This window comes from Diadema antillarum, unplaced genomic scaffold (genome assembly GCF_040938485.1).
Source record: "Diadema antillarum isolate AM-2024a unplaced genomic scaffold, OU_Dant_1.0 scf00000197, whole genome shotgun sequence".
In the NCBI taxonomy this organism is placed as follows: domain Eukaryota; kingdom Metazoa; phylum Echinodermata; class Echinoidea; order Diadematoida; family Diadematidae; genus Diadema; species Diadema antillarum.
This window is the reverse complement of record NW_027271086.1, coordinates 2,006,013-2,025,597: the sequence shown is the minus strand read 5'-3', so window position 1 is coordinate 2,025,597 and position 19,585 is coordinate 2,006,013. Positions and strand designations below refer to the sequence as shown.

Here is a 19,585-nt window from a genome sequence, read left to right as displayed (position 1 = left end):
GTTTATTGAATAATATTAAAAAAAATGACAAAAGCTCCCCTTGGATGAATATAACTTCTCTAAGACTATCTCTTTCTCTCCCCCTCTTTCTACATGTATATTATATCTCTCCTTCTATCTATCTCTCTTTCTCTCATCTTATTTTTGCAACATATCTGTACTTTTCATTCTTTTTCCTTCTTCATCCCTTTCATGTATTTCCATATATCTGTCTCTATCTACTGATATCTTTTCTTTTGTTTTTCTTTTGATCAACCTTTCTCCCTTGGATTTGCTGCTATCATCCTCTGTTTTTATGATCATCATCATCATTATCATGTATAGGATCATACTTATCCTCTTTATCATCACCATAACTACATCTATTATTTTACTGCTGTTACTGTACTATGACGATGACGATGACAATGACGATGAGTACTGCTGCTGCTGCTACTATAGGGCTTTTTACACTTGTAAATTTTTGCTTAGTCCCGTACCAACGGTGGGGCTAAGGGGGGGGGGGGGGGGGGCCTTAGCCCCACCGTTGGGTACAGGACTATCATTAGCCCACTTTCTGTTTTACACTCGTTTTTGCCAAAGTGGGCTAGCCCCACCGATAATCCCGTACTATCTGGCCCTGCAAAATAGCAGGGTTAGCACAATTGCGGTGCCAAGCAAGTGAGTGTAAACAGAACGAAAAAAATAATCCGGGGCTAAGCGACGGAGACGAAGTCCGACCCCCACTGACCAATCAGAAACGAGGTAATCAAGTGCTGCCTGTGCGTGCGTGTACGTGTACAGTGCACAGCGTAATTATGAATATTCATGTGGTTTGGAAAGTACCGGACTAAGAAATACGAGTGTAAAAAGGTCAATTTTCTCCTTAGCCCCGGACAAGAGCTTAGTACGGGACTAATTGGCGAGAAACACAAGTGTAAAAAGGGCTTATGACTACTACTATGACGACTACTGCTACTACTACTACTACTACTACTACTACTACTACTACTACTACTACTACTACTACTAAGACTACAACTTTATTTATGACCATTAGAACAAATAAAGAGAGGAATATATTGCAAGCCCCCCCCCCCCCCCCCCCCCCCCCCCCGGCTATATAGGAAGAAAGTCGAATCTGTTGTATGGATGCTACAATATCATATCTGAGAGTGATATGGATCAGAACCTATCATACCTGTGTCCCACAAAGTTGTGAGTATGTTGGGCAAAGATTTACAAGTAAGGACTCTCAGGCCTAGAACCTTCAAACTCCTTTGCTTCCGATATTCCACTTGTTGTACAAACCAAAAGCCCTACCCCCTTTTTTTATGTATTGTGTGTATTTCTTCCAAGAATTGCTTTGGGCAGGAGGAACATTATTTGCTGTCCTAGACTATTTGATATTCTCCACATGGTTTAACACATGTTTCATGGGTATAGCATATCAAACACAAAAATACTTTTTTCCTTCTTCTTTTTTCTTCTTGTTTCTTATTTTTTACTTCAACCACAAACAGTACAATAACCCTGAGTGACTATCAGCCCACAAGTGATATCTATGTATAGATAACATGCAAATTCACTTGGGCAAGGGCAAGTGAACCAGTCCGGTCACTCTAAAAGTTTGAACGTATGCATGATTACTTTCCACTTTTCTCATATATCAACACAGCATACAGAAAACTCCCTGTTTGATCCAAAACAACCTGCTGCAGATTTTCTCTTTTATTTTGCAATGGTCTTTGAAAAATACCTTACCTTCCATGAACATAAAGATATAAAGCTCTTTAAGTAATATCTCTCATCATACACCTGATGAGAGATTTTTTGTCTTTCTGTGATGAATTAAATTACTTCTTGAAGGTTTAGTAAGTTAAAGAGGGTGATTTTTATATTTTTCTCTCTTTTTTTGGGGGGGGGGGGGGAAGACCTTCAAATGAGAGGAAACACTATCAGTGAGCAAAGAGAAAACTTGAAGTGGCATGTTATGTGTCTATTTCTTTGTTACCTGTTCTTTAACAAGCTACACACATCTCTCTCACACATATTCCTTGAGATGAAATGATATTTGAAACCCCTTAAATACTTGCATCTGTTTACAGTATAAAGGTGAAATTAATGCAGCAGTGGTTAAACAGTCCATCTGCTGAAGAGGAAGTTTGATTTAAACCTCTCAAATACCATGCCTTTTCAGTTTATTTTTCTGCCAAAAATTACATACACTATGAAAAGATAGGACTTGTGACACACCACAACTGTACAAATCTGTTGTATCACGACTTGAAAATATGAACTTTGCATCACCCCAGGGGTACAATTAATGCTCTTCTAAGCGCCCCTCTTTCTATTTGATTGGCGACTGTTGATATAGGTAATGGGGGTTGAAAGTTGTGATTGCTTTGTACCAGACATCAAAGTCATTCTTTAGTCTACGTTTTCGCTCCCCCCAGGTTGGCATCAATACCCGGTGACTCCAGTTGGGACCTTTGTCTGCACCCCCCTCCACTGCCTCCTTTTTGTTCTCAAGGGTCATAATGACCATTTGACATTGATCTTTGCAGACTTTACCGATGAACGATGCAGGTCAGAGGGACGGGGAGAGGAGCAGAACATAAGGACTGTACGACAGTGTGAAGAGTTCGTGACCTACAAATATCGCTTTCCATTCAATCCCATCCCCGGCTCACATCTCTTGCGCTCCTTCCTTTTGTGCGTGTGTCAACGATTCATTGAAGGGCATTGTCCATTTCGGAAGTGATATATCCCCCAAGACTACTTTTGGGAACCGACGTGCGAAATCTCTCGCCCGACTTGCTCTCCCCAGCGGACCCCACAGGAGTGCAGAGTTTGGGCATTGTGCTCTTCCCATTCTCTATTTAACAACAAATCCAAGCCGCGCGAAGTCAACCGTGAAGTGTGCCCGGGCTGGTATCGGTGTGCCGCCACCCGGCTTTCCCGGGACTTTTCCCGCCCCATCCGTCTGTTTGCTCTGTCGATGGAGAGGATGGTGTGTCATGCCCCACAAGGCAAAACCTTTCTCTACAGCCTTAAAGGTGTCAGCCTTCCCTGTTTTTTTTATAAGCCCATCCCAATTTCCCACGGCCGTCATCCATAGATCCGAATAAACTCAGACTGTATACACGTACTGCATTCATCAAGTGTCAAATCTTATATGGAACTGCCTCTCAGAGTCAGCAATTGCAGCGACCAGACGAAGAGCAGAATTATATCTTCCATTTACCCATCCCCCTTTTTTATTCACACTTGAAAATGAAGACGGGACAGCTGTCCATCAACTAGGGATTAACTTGTCTGATGCTTGACATCACTCATTGATGATGTGCACTTTTGGCATCATTTGGCACTAATATCAAATATACAATATCGTTAAACGAATTTCAAATGTAAAGCGATGGTGGCCATCTTGAAAATGGCCGCCATTTTGTCACAGGTCGAATCAGAGATGTTACATGGACCATAAAATGACTGATGTAATGCGATTCATAATACAAAGGAAAACATTCCCATCCCTAAAATTGATTTAACCTACAATATCAAAGAATTTCAAATAAGAGATAGCAGCCATCTTAAAAATGGCCGCCATTCTTGTTACAGGTTGAAATTGCAATGGCCCTATACATTATATGTAAAAATCACCAATGAGGCATAGCCTACCTGCAGACCAATTTCTATGCTTGCTTCCCCATCACACAATTCTTCAAATTTTTTCTCCTATCTGCAGTACTATGTTATGCTCCACATACTGGTCATCAGTGGAGATGCTGAGGTCTAGTGGATTACACCCTTTGTTGTTAATAGGAAGGTCCAGGGTTCAGAGCCATGCCCTGGAACCTGCAGCCTTGAGCTCTATCCATTTACACTCCTCTCTAGTCAAGTGTGTGAATGGGGTATCTGGTATAGGAAGATGAATGCTGTCTTGGTTGAATTACAGATAGAAATTGGTTGGAAATAGTTTCAACCAAGTGGGATGAGTTACTCATTCCATAAACATTCAAATTTTTCTTGTTTTGGTTTGATTCATTTCCTGCAATAATACTGCATAAAGAATCTTTCAAAAGAGGGAAAACAGATGCATGGAATAATGTGTAGATGGACTCAATAGGAAACACAGGTGACGTTAAAGACCTAACGTGTAATTTCACTGGCGTACTTCGCCTCACATTCTCCGCATTAAGTACTGTACAATCTCCGGCAGAATGCACCTTTAAGTCCCAAATGCAAGGGTCTCCCGGACGACATAGATACTGATACAAAGATACGTACAGATAGCAGGTACAAATCTTTAAAAAAAACACACACTCTGGCTCTTGCGGTCGGGCTGAACAAAAGGGGTTCACAACTCCCATGTGGGATTGCCCCCTTTTGTCAAGTTGAATGTGATACTTCAGAGTGAATCATCATCGATCGGCAGTGAGCCGTGATGCGCGAAGAGACCTCCACCTCTCACGGACGAGCAAGGTACCTGCCAGTCTCCTCGACGCTTTGGATTCCCATTTTGTAAACTTTCAAGGTGTTTTTTTTTTTCCCCGTTCCAACTACCTCTTCTCTCTCGCTGTTGCTTTCTCTTATCTAGGCCAGCCGCAGAATACATTTCCTGGCCGTGATCCCGAGCAGTGGAACCAGTCGAGTGGCGCGGAACCGTTTGTTCGAATATAACATGGCTCCATCTCTTGCTCCGGCAAAGATCCACCCGACTGTCTGTCAACAGTGTTGGGCAGTGCACGTTCGAGAGTATGTCAACTGCGGTCAAAAAACTTTATTGGCATGACCACTGGAAGACAGGTGGAATATTTGGGGGGGGGGGTGGGGGTAGTTGTGATATTTATTGTGTTTTATCAATTGAGAATCAGGTGTATCACTTTTTGACAGTTGAATTTACATACAGCAACATTGCATGTATGGATTTTAAAAGTATTCCTCCACAGGACTGAACTACAAACTGCTTGAACAATGATCCAACTTTGCTAACTTACGTCACGAGCTTCACGGTTCGCAAGCCACTGTGAAATGGAGGCCACGAGATATTTGCCGACAAGCCTCAGATCTCAGCTTATCCTTGAGACTGGTACTTGCTTTGGACTGCTAGTGGCTGACTCTCAAATTTAACACTTTGGGTGCAAACGTTCTTTTAACCGACTGACTCCACAGCCGCTTCCCATAGCTTTAATCTTATACGCACTGAAGCAGACCAACTGAGGCGCGGCAAGGTGACAGTCACACACAAATGACAGTGTCAAGGAGTAACGAAGATGGTGTCATTGCGGGTGGACGGTCCTGGCCTGACTACACCTGCGCGGATTGACAGCCTGATCATGCAGGCAGATGTACCTCACTGTCAATTCAAACAAAACCACAGCAAGGCTATTATAACCCGTTGAGGATGGACTGATCTTGTTACAACACGTATTTCCCATAAAAACCTGCCTGAGTATACTCGGGGCTCGTCCTCAACGGGTTAAAGTTAATATGCACACACCTTGCAGGTGATTTGGCAATTGGAAAGTGACATTGTTCCCCCTTGCATTGTGAGCAACTTGGTATTAACTCTCTGAATCCCTAAATGCAAGATCCTATGTGCAGATGCTTCTCAGCCATGGATCACTACTAGCAGAAAACTACGATTACCATGGTACATGTTAAAGCGAGGCTACAAAAACCTCGGTGAACACAACCAGATATTCATTATCATTATTTAACTACTACTAAACTTAACCCATTGTGGATGAGCTGATATTGCAATAACACATGTTTCCCATATACACCTGCCCGGGGATACTTTGGACTAGTTTGCACCGAGTAAATGAACGAAGCAAAAGATTAGTGCATTGGAACAACTGGGTTGCAATGTGTCTGGGCTGCCAAGATTCCACATTTCAAAATCAAGGAGATCCAAAAAAAGTTTTAGGGGGACATAACTTGTTTGCTACAGTATATTCATCCTGATGGGCAAGACTAACTTTTGTCAGGAGATATCATTTCATTTTGTGAGGAGTCTCTGCAGCTCTGAAGGGCTCACCAGTCACTGGTGGGTGAATGTCACTTTCGCAAGAACCTTCACCCCACCGCAGAAACGGGTGCGGAGCACACCAGAAGAGTCGGCAAATTTGCACAGTTCAAACCATTGTGGCTGACGCAGAATTTCTGATGCGGAGAAACCCTATACGACCTTCACGTCAGCCACAACGTCACACATGATAATCTCTCAAGCGAATGTCACAACTGGCATTACTGTGTGAAATTATGTCATGCAGAACTACACATCAATTATCTATTTATATAGTAAACAAATATGCCACCTCTAATGTCAAGCTCTAACATGTATGTACACTTTTGTATGAATATAAGTATCGGATACAATTATTGTATCTCATACAAAATAAACAATGTATGTACTGAGTATGTGTTTGAGCATCTGCATTGAGCATTTTATACATATATGGGTTATGTCATTTGATCGGTGCTGATATAAACTGGCAGCGAGATAGCTCCGTAGGTAGCGTATCCGCCTTTCAATCAAATGGCTAGCATTTGAGCAAAGGTTCAAACCTGGATGAGTCTTACTGAGCAATGTTGTGTGTTTATCATGCTGTCCCCCCTCGTACAGGCAACCCACTCTGTCCCTCAGAGGTCCCATGTGTGAGAGAGTCACTAACACCGAATCTAAATGCCCCATTCATTCATCGTTACATTCATGGTAGGGGCACTGTGGCATAGTGGATAAGACTCCCAACTCCAAATCGGAGGATCCGAGTTCGAATCCAGTCCTGTGTTTACGTCCTTGGACAAGATGTTTTACCTACTTTGTTCCTCTTGACCCAGGTGTATAAATGGGTACCTGGCAACGCTAGGGTAATAATAATGGCAGGGCCCTCTGGTAGAGCAGTGGCAACGCTGAAGGGGCTACCCTGGATAAAGAAGACCTTATTATCATCATCATCAAGAGCAGGGTGTATGATCCAGTGATGTGAGTCCATCCCAAGTACTCACAACTGCACCCCATGGAAGACCAGCTCATGCAAACTGACTACGGGCTATCCAGCCACCTTCTCTAGAAGGGAAAATTACACAAGCAAACACCCTATGAATATACTGGTCAGTCATATCATATTTTTACAGAGTCCCATAGATGAAGCAAATAATGAACAGAACAAAAAAAGCAGACAACTGTTTGTAATTTTTTAATGGATATCATTGTAACTGCAGCAGTTTCACCAACCCTGAACAGAAGAATTAACCCGTTCAGGACGGACTGATTTTGCTACAACACGCATTTCCCATAGACACCTGCCCGAGTATACTCCGGGCTCGTCCTCAATGGGTCAACAGTGTGGGAGTCGAGCCCTACAGTACTTGCATATATGTGGACGACCCTCTTCACAAAATTGTTTCATCTTCTTCGATGCCTGATGTAGATGGCGTAATATGTTCCCATTGACTCTGTGCGCTTGAGGCTACATAGTCAAAAGCTCACCTGTTCTGGTTACATTGCCATGAGCAATTGTCAAGGACGAAAACTGCGTAATTGATTATCGCGCTACATCAACATTCTTCTTTTATATCAAATGTCCCGGTACAAGAGTATCTGAGATACGAAAAAGTGATAGGGCGATGAAGGGTGAGTGTGTACACAATCGCTTTTACCCTTTATTGTGTGCAGAGTAAACAAATCATCCGCAAGCACCAAAAACATATTTACCCAGTAGTGCATCTTCACAACTAGGATAAAAGGACAAATTTCACAAAATGACACCCATAAAACTCTGATGAATCTGATAAGATTGCGCTCTGCCTCTGTGTGATTGATTACTGATAGGGTCTATTAGCTGTCACACAAGAGATACTACCATAGTGTGCCGATTGGAGAGGGGTGGGGGGGGGGGGGGGCAATTGTCCACAACAATAGCACATTGTCAACCTGTTTTTCTACTATACTATTAAAGTCTGTGATTTCACATATTTAAGAGAAGAACAAAAAACACACAAACAAAAACCAACAAACTATAACGTCACAGTTGTTAAAGCTTAATCCATTGAGGACGGACTGATTTTGTACAACAAGCATTTCCCATAAAGACACCTGCCTGAGTATTCTCGGGACTGGTCTTCAACGAGTTAACTTTTCCTCAGACAATAATATAAATTCAAAACGACCCACAAATTTCAGCAAAATTACCTAACCTGAAGTAATTTGGTTGCTGCTTAGTCCATTTATCCCTTTGCCTTCAAGGATTTGATACGGTTTGCAGTAAAGACCAGGTGCCAAGGCTATCATCCTCACTGGACATTCTTTACTGAAACATTTAATGAGTGGATATTATTTTCAAAATCACAGTGACCTTCCACTTTGACCTTTCACCTTCCATCACTAAAGCTTCACGGAAATGACTATCCATATATTTTTACTCTAGTTGTTACCAAAACTCAAACTCTTCCACTTTCAGCAAGAGATTGTCCACTTGAGGCTATTTCACAAAGTCTCCCCCTCTTCCGCTTTTAAAGGCATTATTTACCATTTGCAGATGAAAGAAAAACCCAGCTTTAGTGCTTCAAACTAGTATCAAAAGGTGAGTTAGGGCTAGAAACAACTATTGTAAAAATTTGAATCAGTATAATCAATGTTTAGCATTGTTAAATATACAAAATGTGAACAATAGACACAATAAAAATGTTTCTAGACTAACCCGTTTACAGTTATTGTTTAGTGGGAGAATAGTGATATCTCCTCATATTTTATGTTTTATTACGAAATCTTTATATGGTAGGACGTTTTTTTATACAACTGACCTAGACGTATGCATCAAACATTATATCCTGAACATTCTTTAAATCACCTCTCCCAATGGTAAACTGCACCTTTAAGTGTGAATTTTCCTGCTCTAGCTGATATATTTTCTACCATTTGAAATTCAGCTTTCTCCTGTCCAAATGTGGTATAACTGTCCTTAATACATGCTCAAAAACATGGCTAAAGTAGCACTAGAGAGCATCGACACTGTATAAACCCTAGAGCTGCCAGGGACCCTACATGTACAAATGTGGGCCGTGGAAGCTCTATACCGTAACGGATGTTATGCTTTGCACTTGTGATGTGCACTTTGTACACACAACACTTTGCCAGTGTTCGCACGATCAGAGTGTCCAGTTTAGGGGTCCAGGCAGGAGAATACCCTCCAGTTTATAAGAGATGGTTGGGGTCAGAGTCTTTGCTTCCACGGAGTGTGCCTGAAATCTTACCAACCAGTACATCTTAATTTACATGTATTTCAACATAATATACTGTACCTGAGCTAGGTACTACACAAAATTCAGTAGGCATCTTTTCTTAAATTATGAAATAATGAAATGTGGGACAGATGGACAACCTGCTGGGCTGAGGCATAAAAATACAAAACACACACACATACACACACACACAAAATCTTTGATAGGAACAGACATAATAGCAATCAGCACTGCAATTAATGTTGCCATGGTATGGTAAATCATACCAAAACTATTCATGCAATGGGGCCTACAATTATGCTTGTAAAGATTGTATTGTCTGATAATCCTATCTTGATTGGGGAAGAATTGAAAAGAAGTCATTGTGTTGGTTCCTCACTGATCCAAAGCACTGACGTTTTGTTCCGACATGAATGCTGCAACTCGACTGTGGACATCACTAACACCGTGGCAATTAAAGCTATTCTGTGCTCCACCCACCTCCGACCGTCACATGCCACAACACCTATATTTCAGCTGACAATGAAGACGTTGCACAGTGCTGTCAACCATGCGCTTAAAATTGAACTACTACTGTAAAAGTGGATATTTTCGCACGATTAATTTTTCGCGTTCGGCGGGGTAAGAGGAGTTTCATGTGTTTTTAATTCCGCGGAATCAAGGCATCAACTACTGGAACATATGGGAAGCAAAAATATTCACGTGCTTTTATTTTTGCGCAAGTTTCAAGTTGCGCGAAATGTGCGAAATTTCAACACCGCGAATATTTCCACTTTTACAGTAGTACCCTACGACCCGCGCTATATGATTGAATTGGAAGCACGAGAAAATTAACACCAAAAACTCTGTATTTGTCTGCACACAAGCACATAATATGCACACACACTCAAAATTAATAATATGAACACTCACATACCTTGTATGTAAGACCATATACTGTAAAACGAGGAATATTCACATGCATTTTAATTTCGCGAATTTCACAAGCGCCATGATTCACGAAATTAAAATGCATGTGAAAGTTCTTGTCTACACTATATGCATTGCACGCCAATTGATGGCAAGTCGCGAAAATTTTATGCCGCGAATTTATCATGTTTTACAGTAATGCTCAGACACACATACAGCGATGTGAAAAATATAATGCACATTCATACTTGTCTTGTGTACAAGAGAATTCCAGTTGTCCGGTGTTCCTTTGCATTAAAATTGGTCAAGATGTGAATGTTTGCTGAGAGTTATTATCACACTTACTTCTCTACCTGAGAGAAGTACTGTGATGTTTACTTGATGAAACACTTTTGACTCTCAGGATGTCTAAACTTGCATATTTTCTTTTTCTTTGATGCAATTTTTCCTCCAAAATATTTGCTACACGGCACAAGTGCTAAATTCAAGGAGCTGAATTTGTGACCAATGCATCCCTACAAAACACCAAAACACAGTACGTACTTGTAATATGGTACTCCCTTTCTGATCACGGCTATCCAAGGACACACTTTTTGTTTGTATGTTTCTTTTTTTTTCGGGATAGGCGTATCACGATAGTCGACTTCAGCTGCAACACTCCGCTGGCAATGCATAAACTCTCGTGGGTGTCGGAACAATGGACACCGCTTCCCATCACTGTACTACATTGTAGCTGTAATTAACCTAGCAGCTATCAGGTTTACTTATGGACGTTTTCACAAGTACCGAGGGGACAGTAGGAAAAGTGACTCATGAAATACAAATCATTACACACACATGTACATGAAAATGAATGAAACAATAATGATTACAAAAATGAATGAGCTGGGAGTTCGAACTGCGCGTTTTTGAGGTTTGCATACATGTGCGCTCTTACATTTGTGCATGCTCTGCTCAGGTGATGCGTCGTGCAGCTGGAAGCTGATGATGTAAACAAAAGGCTTCCATATTGGGAAATTGGACAATTTGCAGTATGTGTGTATGGTAGTATGGTAGCTGCTTGGCGGAGGTCTGTGCTCTCAGAGTGCTTTTCTAGTGGGAACTGTAATTGTAACTTGTAATTCAGCATTGCAATTTCCTTGGTCCATGAACTGGTACAAAATCAGGAGAGACTTCTAATCTAAAGGATGATAGAATTGAACTCAGGTGACAAAAAAAAAAAATCTGGGGAAACCACAAACTAAAGATTGCTGATCTGACTGATAAGATTGTTCTGTTGCGGTAGCACTTCCTACATTGTTCCTTCGTGCGAAGATAAAAATCACATTGAACATTACTAGATTGAGACGAAAAGGTGTGAACACCACTAACCTGAATACATACGCTTTGACTCCCATGAAGGTGACATGCAAACAAACATGCAATAGTTAAGATCTTATCTTTACAAGTAAAATACAATCTTTACATACTCTTACACGGTTGCACTTTAGATCTATCTTTAGTATGTTTCACTTGAATATTCACGCAGCACAGATGCGCATGAATGCTTTATCTCTGACAGAACAAACCACACAATTACAAATCGCAAAAAGAAAGAAGACTTCTCCTCAGAAGAATGACTCGCATTTTGAGAATACTGGGGTTACAATTTGTCTCAATATTGTAACAATTATACATTCCAGTTTCTTGAAGTCAATTGTCTGTTTTGATTTAGTAACTTATTGGATATCAAGCAATATTTGGCTGAAATTGCCTGAGTTGTGAACCTTCACAGCCACATGTTGTTACAAAGTGCGATATTAAATGGGTTAGTCAGATACTGGTTTAGTGATTGGCTAAACACAGTCATGTGATGGAGGCACATTGGTTATGTTCGCCCATGGGCAGAACATTTTTGTAATGTTCTGCCATGGGAAAACATTTTTACATAACAAATGACAAACGATACCAAACGAACGATCATATTTATCATGCAATCGATAGGATAAATTTGCCTATTCCATACAATGTGAAAAAGCAGATGACCGATTACCCGGTATTGTAATGCATACGAAAGTGTGATTTGAAGGACCTGCGCACAGTGAATCTGGCTCTGTGCGAGCGATTGAGTGCGTTGTGCTGGTGGTTGTCGTTGCGAATTAAAGGTAAGTTTTTTCAGATTACTTTGACTATAATATCAACCCATATCACAGATGATGGTATTTGACTAACCCACATAATATAACAGATGATGACTTTTGTTATCGGGAACATGTACCAAACGTTCCACCCTCAGGGTTTGAAATGCTATTTCGGGAGGTTGTAAGTCCCTTGACTTTGTCTCGGGACTTATAACCTCCCTCAATGGTATCTCAAACCCTTCAGGTGGAACATTCCGTATGTTCCCTCCCCCACCAGTCATCATCTATATAATGTAGACTGCCAGAGTATGTTGTTAGATTGAGCTCCACCCCCCCCCCCCCCCCACTTCCACCCTTCTTTCTGCTCACCTACCAAGCCATCATATGACCCATAAAATCATTCATTCCATTCCTCTTAACCTGCCGACTACCTGGCACTAATTCAATCGCGTGCCCTTGGGCTGACAATAAAGTTCAAAGCTAGAAAGCAACCATGCCGCAAGGGATTGTCATACTTGTCAAGAAAGCACATTGTCGGATTTGACTGCTACACACTTTAAGGGGATCAATAGTGTTCATCCATCTAAAAAGTGTGCTTTTACAAGATAGCTTTGGGGTTTCGTTTCGAAGACAAATCATGTCCATGATGTGATTACAAAATTTGACACACATTAGATCTCTACAAGGGGGGCTAGGAATCTGCAGAAGCTGAAGAGAGAAGGGTGGGGTGGAGGGAGAATCTTAAAATGAGTCACATAATACAATGTATGCCACTATGGCATGAAGTTACCTCAAAATGTCCTTTACTGACAACATTAGATATTTTTTCACTAGTATCCAAAGTAACTAGAAATGTCGCTACAGCGACTGGTTATACCCCCGCCAAACAACATTTCATAAGCTTTGGTCAAAAAACTGAGGAAGTAGTTAAATCCGCAAGATCTTTCCTTGATCTTCTGCCATTAATATGCCGTTACCATGGCAACGTACTTTCGGGTACTGTCAAAAAATGCGTCTTGCACATCTACAACCAAAGGCACACATCTGTACCAAGTTTCATGGAAATTGGGCAAAAACTGAGGAAGTAGTTTGCAACACAAAATTTTCCATCATTTTGGCTCATAATATGTGAGCTGTTACCATGGCAACATGCTTTTTGTCACCGTCAAGAAATGTGTCATGCTGACCTATATCCTAAGACAAACATTCAATATGAATTCCATGAGAATTGGAAGAACACTGATGAAGCAGTTTTGCCGTGAAGCATTTTGCCCTATATTTTACCAATAACATGCCGTTACCATGGCAACGCACTTTTTGCCACTGCGGAAATATGTGTCTTGCACATTAACATATTCAGATGAACATCTGTACCTTATCTCATAAAAATTGATCAAAAACTGTGGGAGGAGTTCGCGACGCAAGATTTGTACCCATTTTTGCCCATAATATGCCGTTACCATGGCAACGTACTTTTGGGTACTGTCAAAAAATACGTCTTGCACATCTACAACCCAAGGCACACATCTGTGCCAAGTTTTATGGGAATCGGTTGAAAACTGAGGAAGTAGTTCGCGACGCAAGATTTGCAACGGACCGACCACCCGACCGCCCGACCGACCGCCCGACCGACCGCCCGACCGCCCGACCGTCCGCTGATTCCTATATACCCCCTTCAAACTTCGTTTGGCGGGGGTATAAAAATGACATCACATTTACCACCAGATATGTGATATAGCAGAACTGTCAGAACATATCGTTGTGATCAATGACACGATTATAGAGACCGCACAGTGGAATTCAAAACTAATCATAGCACTCACAGACCTAATCCCAAAACAAACAGGGGACAAGCCTAAACCACAGCAAAAGCCAACAAAAATCCTTGCTCATGCCCAATATCATTATGATGATTATGACAGACATATTCCAAGTGTATGATGTCCTTTGTTGTCTATTAAATATTATTTCTAACTTGATGTAACCGATAGGATGATGCTACAACAAGGCACAATTGGTAATTCATAGGGTCTCATTAAATACAGTGTATTACAAAAACATAAAAACTTGAATAAATAGTCAAGGACAGAGAGGGTGAATGATAAAAGAGAAGACATGCAGACACACACACAACCATACACACATACATACATGCACACATACACACAAAATAATCAAGTAGTCTGAAACCATGTGACAAATACAGGTACACTGTTCACACATTCATACATGATACACACACAAAATAATCAAATTGTCTAAAACTGTGTGGCAAATACAGGTACAAGGTCAAAGGAAATGGTAAAGATGACCCCAGGTGGGCAAATGAACAGGAAGAGGATAACAATTCAAGGAGCACCTACCTTTGTCTTTGGGCACAGAAATGAACTTGTTGACTACCGACTCCTTCTCTATGATGTAATCTGTCCAAACGATCATAGAATGTCAAGGAAAGCTTTGCATTGAAAGCAGGACACGACAATAGACAGTCGGCAATTTTCTCTAGGCCAATGTGCACAAGGTATCATGATTCAAACGTATCCGCCAATTCTTTCAGATCACATATCGAGTCTGGAGTACAATGTTACAGTCGTTGACGAAATGCTTGCATATCTCATAGCCAACAATTCTACGGTGTAAATGAAGTTTGACCCAACTTCAGATCATCTTGAGGACAATATGCATAGGTACAACTCTGTAGGAACTTTAAAAAAAGCAAAAGGAAGAACTGAAACCTCAAAGGGGAAAATTTGATAAGATTTGATATTGCCTTTACTGTAAATTTGGCAACCTTAATGCTCACAGGTCAATTAAAGTGACAACTATCTAATGGTGAGAAGCCTCTTTAACATGCCTGATTTCATTAGTCTTGAATACAACAGGAACGATGAAAATGGTTACCATAATATTAAAGAGAAATCACAGAGATAATGATCATAATGAACAAAATATTAATATCAACAATAGTATAATCATACTTATTGTATACTACAAATTAGATAATAATGATGAACAATCAAGCTTACAATTTTGTAAAAGAGGAACACATGAACAGAGCAGCTTATTCCAAGGTCATCAGGAAAGCTTTGTTTCGACATGAAAATACTTTTATAGTACACTACCCTATTCCACGTGTCCATTTAAACATCAAGTATGAGTTGGCATTTTGCAAGTTCGCATCTTGAAGTGGGTAAGACTCTGTATCACATTTGACTGACATTTCATTCATGTAAATGATAAGTGTATGGGAGTTGCACCATTTAGTAACAATAAAGTACTATCTATTCAAGTTCAGTTTCACAACACAGTACTGCGGCTATAAGGCAAGATGGTGGGGGGGGGGGGGGGCTTCTAAAAGAAGCATTGTTTTACCAAAGTGAAAGGGAAGGTTTGCTTCTTTCCAACCTAAAATTCGGCAGCAGCGTCATGTAAACATTTGGACACGTGCCGCTGCATGTGATGACCAACGTTAGGCATCAAAAACCAGGGTTACTCGTATAAGACAGTCCAAGTTCCGAAGCAGAGATTTCTACAAATGCCGCGGGAGGCTTAATCCCGCGGTGGCGATTATGTTCTCTCGTTGGGCGACACACCAGCGTCACGCCATTAGGACGAAATGACCCTGAAATCTTGGATCTACTTCCTGGGACTTAATGCCCTGGAACTAAGTCTTGGTGGGCAACAATGGCTGCGGGATCATGAATGTGGTGGACCATAGACATTGTCCAAGGGATCAAATGAGTGACCACTAATCAACAATTAAGGAGAAATCTACCCCAAACATGTTTTGGACAATTTGTAGATGTGGATTACTCCCCGGTAATTGAGTGCAGAAATATTAAGAGAACATGACAGCAAAGCTTCAGGAATGTTGGACAATCCATTCAAAAGTCCCAAGTCAAGGAAGTACACAACTGTATTTGTACAGGTGTTTACTATTCTTACAAAAGTATTTACATGTTGTATTCTCTTTGTACTTTATCTTTATTCTAATATGGCCTATTTATAGGCCATTGAACAGAGATGGTACAACATTTGCCATGTAATGTGTGATAGCATACCTTACCACTACAGTGTATAATCAGACATTCAAACTGTCTTTTCAAACTTCTCATCAGCAGTAGATAGCAGGCATGGGCTGGGGTTGGGCTTGGGGTATTCCAGGTTACCTCTCAGTACCTTGACAATTTCACTGCAACATACAGTATATACACTGTAGCTGCCACGGCATGTACACTTCAGAAATACTCAGCAGATACTCGTATTTGTAAACACACACAGATTTCCATACTCCCTTTCAAGGTACAGGTGTATCATGGACATGAACACAACCTTTTGTTGTTGTTGTTCTCAGTGCATGAGAGGCCATCTTCCTAACATTTTTCAATGTCATAAATACTAATTAATGTACGTATGCAAGCAGGACTCGATGAGTTTTGATACACACTGAGTAGGAACAGAAAAGTAATAGCAATTACTATCTAGTTGTCAAAACGATAAAACCTTCCTTTCACATTTAAAGATCATCTTAACACAGATTCATAAACATTGACTATGACTTCAGTTATTGTCACTCTAACGGTGGCAGTTGAAAGACAATACAAAGCTAAATGAATGCCACAGTCACCATTAGAGGCTACACTTTAAAAAATGCATAATCATGATTGGAATGCAGTACAAACAATGTTAAAAACAAGAAACAATGTTATTGGTCTCACTTCATTTCACACATCATGGGGGGGGGGGTGAGGGGGGGGGGCAGCTGGTGCAATGCAAAGTACACAAAGTTAAACTACAATTTAACTCATACAAGCCTACAAAGTTTTACACTTGAATTAATACCTTTATGGGGATAATTATCAGTTGTTGGTACTTATTCCAGATTAAAAAAAAAAAAATCAAGATAAACAATTTGCATTCATACTTCATTTAGACTCACAAATTAAAGGGACTCTAGAGCTCTCACAAAAGGCAGTTTCCACAGAATTCTGTGAGCAAAGAATTGGTTTTTTTTTTGGTTCTTTCTCACCTTAAGAAAAGATAGAGATATCATAGAGGTATCGGTGAGAAGACAAGCATGAGGGAATTTATAACAATTTGAATGTGGTCGACTGTTTCGTTGAGTTGTCCCACTTCGGTCTTTGACTACTGTCAAGCAAGGAATATTCACAGCATGAAATATTCGCAAATTGGAGCCAACAGCTTTTTTTTTTTTTTTTCAGAGCATGAAATTTTCATGAATTTCCACTGGCATCCAGTGCATTATAGTGTAAACAAGAACTTTCACATGCATTTTAATTTTGCCAAGCTTGGCTCTCGTGGAATTTGTGAAATTAAAATGCAGGTGAAAATTTCTGGTTTTACAGTGCTATTTGGTAGTGTGACCATGGAACATGTGCATATTTCATTAATTGTATACTAAACTATCTTAAACTTGTCTAGAAGGATAAATAGAAACTTCCTATCCCCAATATATTTTTAACCCGTTGACGGCAAGTCCCAAGTATACTTGGGCAAGTGCCTATGGGAAATGCATGTTGTAGCAAAATCTGCCCGTTCTCAACAATTTTAACAGAGATTTGAGGAAGTTTTTCTGAAAAAAAGGAGGAAAATTTGGGTGATATTTTCAGATATGCACACACATACACACACGCGTACACACACACACACACACACACACAGGATCAGTATGATCAACTCAAAGACTGAGGTGAAAACTGAAACCCCTTTTAAAGGCACACACTGGAGATACATAGAAGACATAAGGAGAACTCTTGAGATGGCCAAGAAAACTTATTCTGGACTTTAAAAAGGTCACTTGATTAACCCATTGTGTGCTTTAAGTGTTGAGAGATACAGAAAACTCCATAGCATTATATGCACCGTCTAAAGTCACTTGCACAAAAAGGCTGAAAGAGTATACTCAATGCTCATGACACTACATTTGCATTTTTTTTTTCCCAATAGCTGATTCTGGTTTCTGGAAAACCAGAATAAAGTTTCTACGATCACATGTGACCTTTAAGATCCAGCGGGAGAAACAGAGCATGGCTCGACCTTGTGTGCACTTCCGCGACAAACCATTTGTTCTTTTAATATTGCGTGAATGTGGATGCATGTATGTACATACCTTTGCATATAGCTGAGAGCTGCATGTTTGATTGACAGGTTAAGAATTTGCCACACAATTGCTGTGTAAAAACAGTCATTTGCAGCTGGTATGAAACATTTGCACCATCTGCAATTACACATCTTTCAAAGACTGTTCGTTTAAAACACAATTACAAGTGATGTGTATTGTTGGTGGCAATATGGAAAATGATCACGAGGGATATCTAAAAAACTCCAAAGACTGCAATTTACACAACGCCAAGTCCAATTTTGCTCATATATAGTTAACTAGTGATGTGTTCCTTATGTATATTCCTGCTACCAGCCAAAGGAGGCATATTGCTGGTTTTATTATCAAGCCCAGATGTACAATGGCATTGTCTTTTCCACAAATGGCTGGCAACAATATTCTTCAACTGAAAGCAAGCATCCTTTGCCCTAGGCAGCTAAAGAAAGTGCACAAATTTTTCATCATATGTAGTAGAAACACAAAAGTAAGATGAAATGACTCCAGTGTGGAGGGACCAATGACATTAGGGCTGACATCTGCTTGCCCAGAATGCCAATCTATCTTGTCTATCTTTAGCCATTTGGCAAAATCAGCAGCCAACATTTACAATGCGTAAGATCATACAATTACAATAAAAGCACACTGCTTCTAGTCACGTTTGATGAGTGTCGTATCTTGCAAAAAATGCCTCCCGACAACCCACATCAATTATCACATTACATAAAAACCACATCATAATTCCACTACCCCTCCCCCTACCCCCACCCCCCCCCCCCCCAACCACAAAGTGAATCAACTGTGTTTTCTGACAACTTAGAATTTCAATGGGAAGACATTTCTAAGGTCCTCAGGGAAGCAAGCATGCAATGCACACATTTCAAACTTGAATCAATCAAGCTGCGAGTTAGAACGAGTCAAGAACTGGTTCCACTTGAAACTTGAAACCCCAGAAGGTGGGATTTCACGGAGCACGCGAACGATTTGCGAAGAACGCGAATGGCAAAATCCAGCATTCGCAATTTGGTCTGCAAAAGATCGCCAAACGAACGTGAGGGTTCGGAAGCGTCGTCAATTGTTCGCGAATGTCGTTTTTACTTCGGCGAGAGTTTCAAAAAAGTTTGAAATTTTCTGCGAACCTTTTCCGCACACTTGGTCGTGATTTGCCCGTGAATTGTTCTCGAAAGTGTCTTTAAAGCCTCGTCATATG

The 19,585-nt window shown here is 40.6% G+C and overlaps 1 protein-coding gene across 1 annotated transcript in view; it reads right to left on the bottom strand.

The window, feature by feature from the left end:
• LOC139723650 (trafficking protein particle complex subunit 5-like) overlaps positions 1-19,585 on the bottom strand; it is a 108,123-nt gene that overhangs the window by 72,805 nt on the left and 15,733 nt on the right. The window contains exon 5 of the mRNA XM_071634876.1: positions 14,621-14,680. Within this exon, the coding sequence (XP_071490977.1) occupies positions 14,621-14,680 (60 nt within the window). The remainder of the gene's footprint in view (positions 1-14,620; positions 14,681-19,585) is intronic.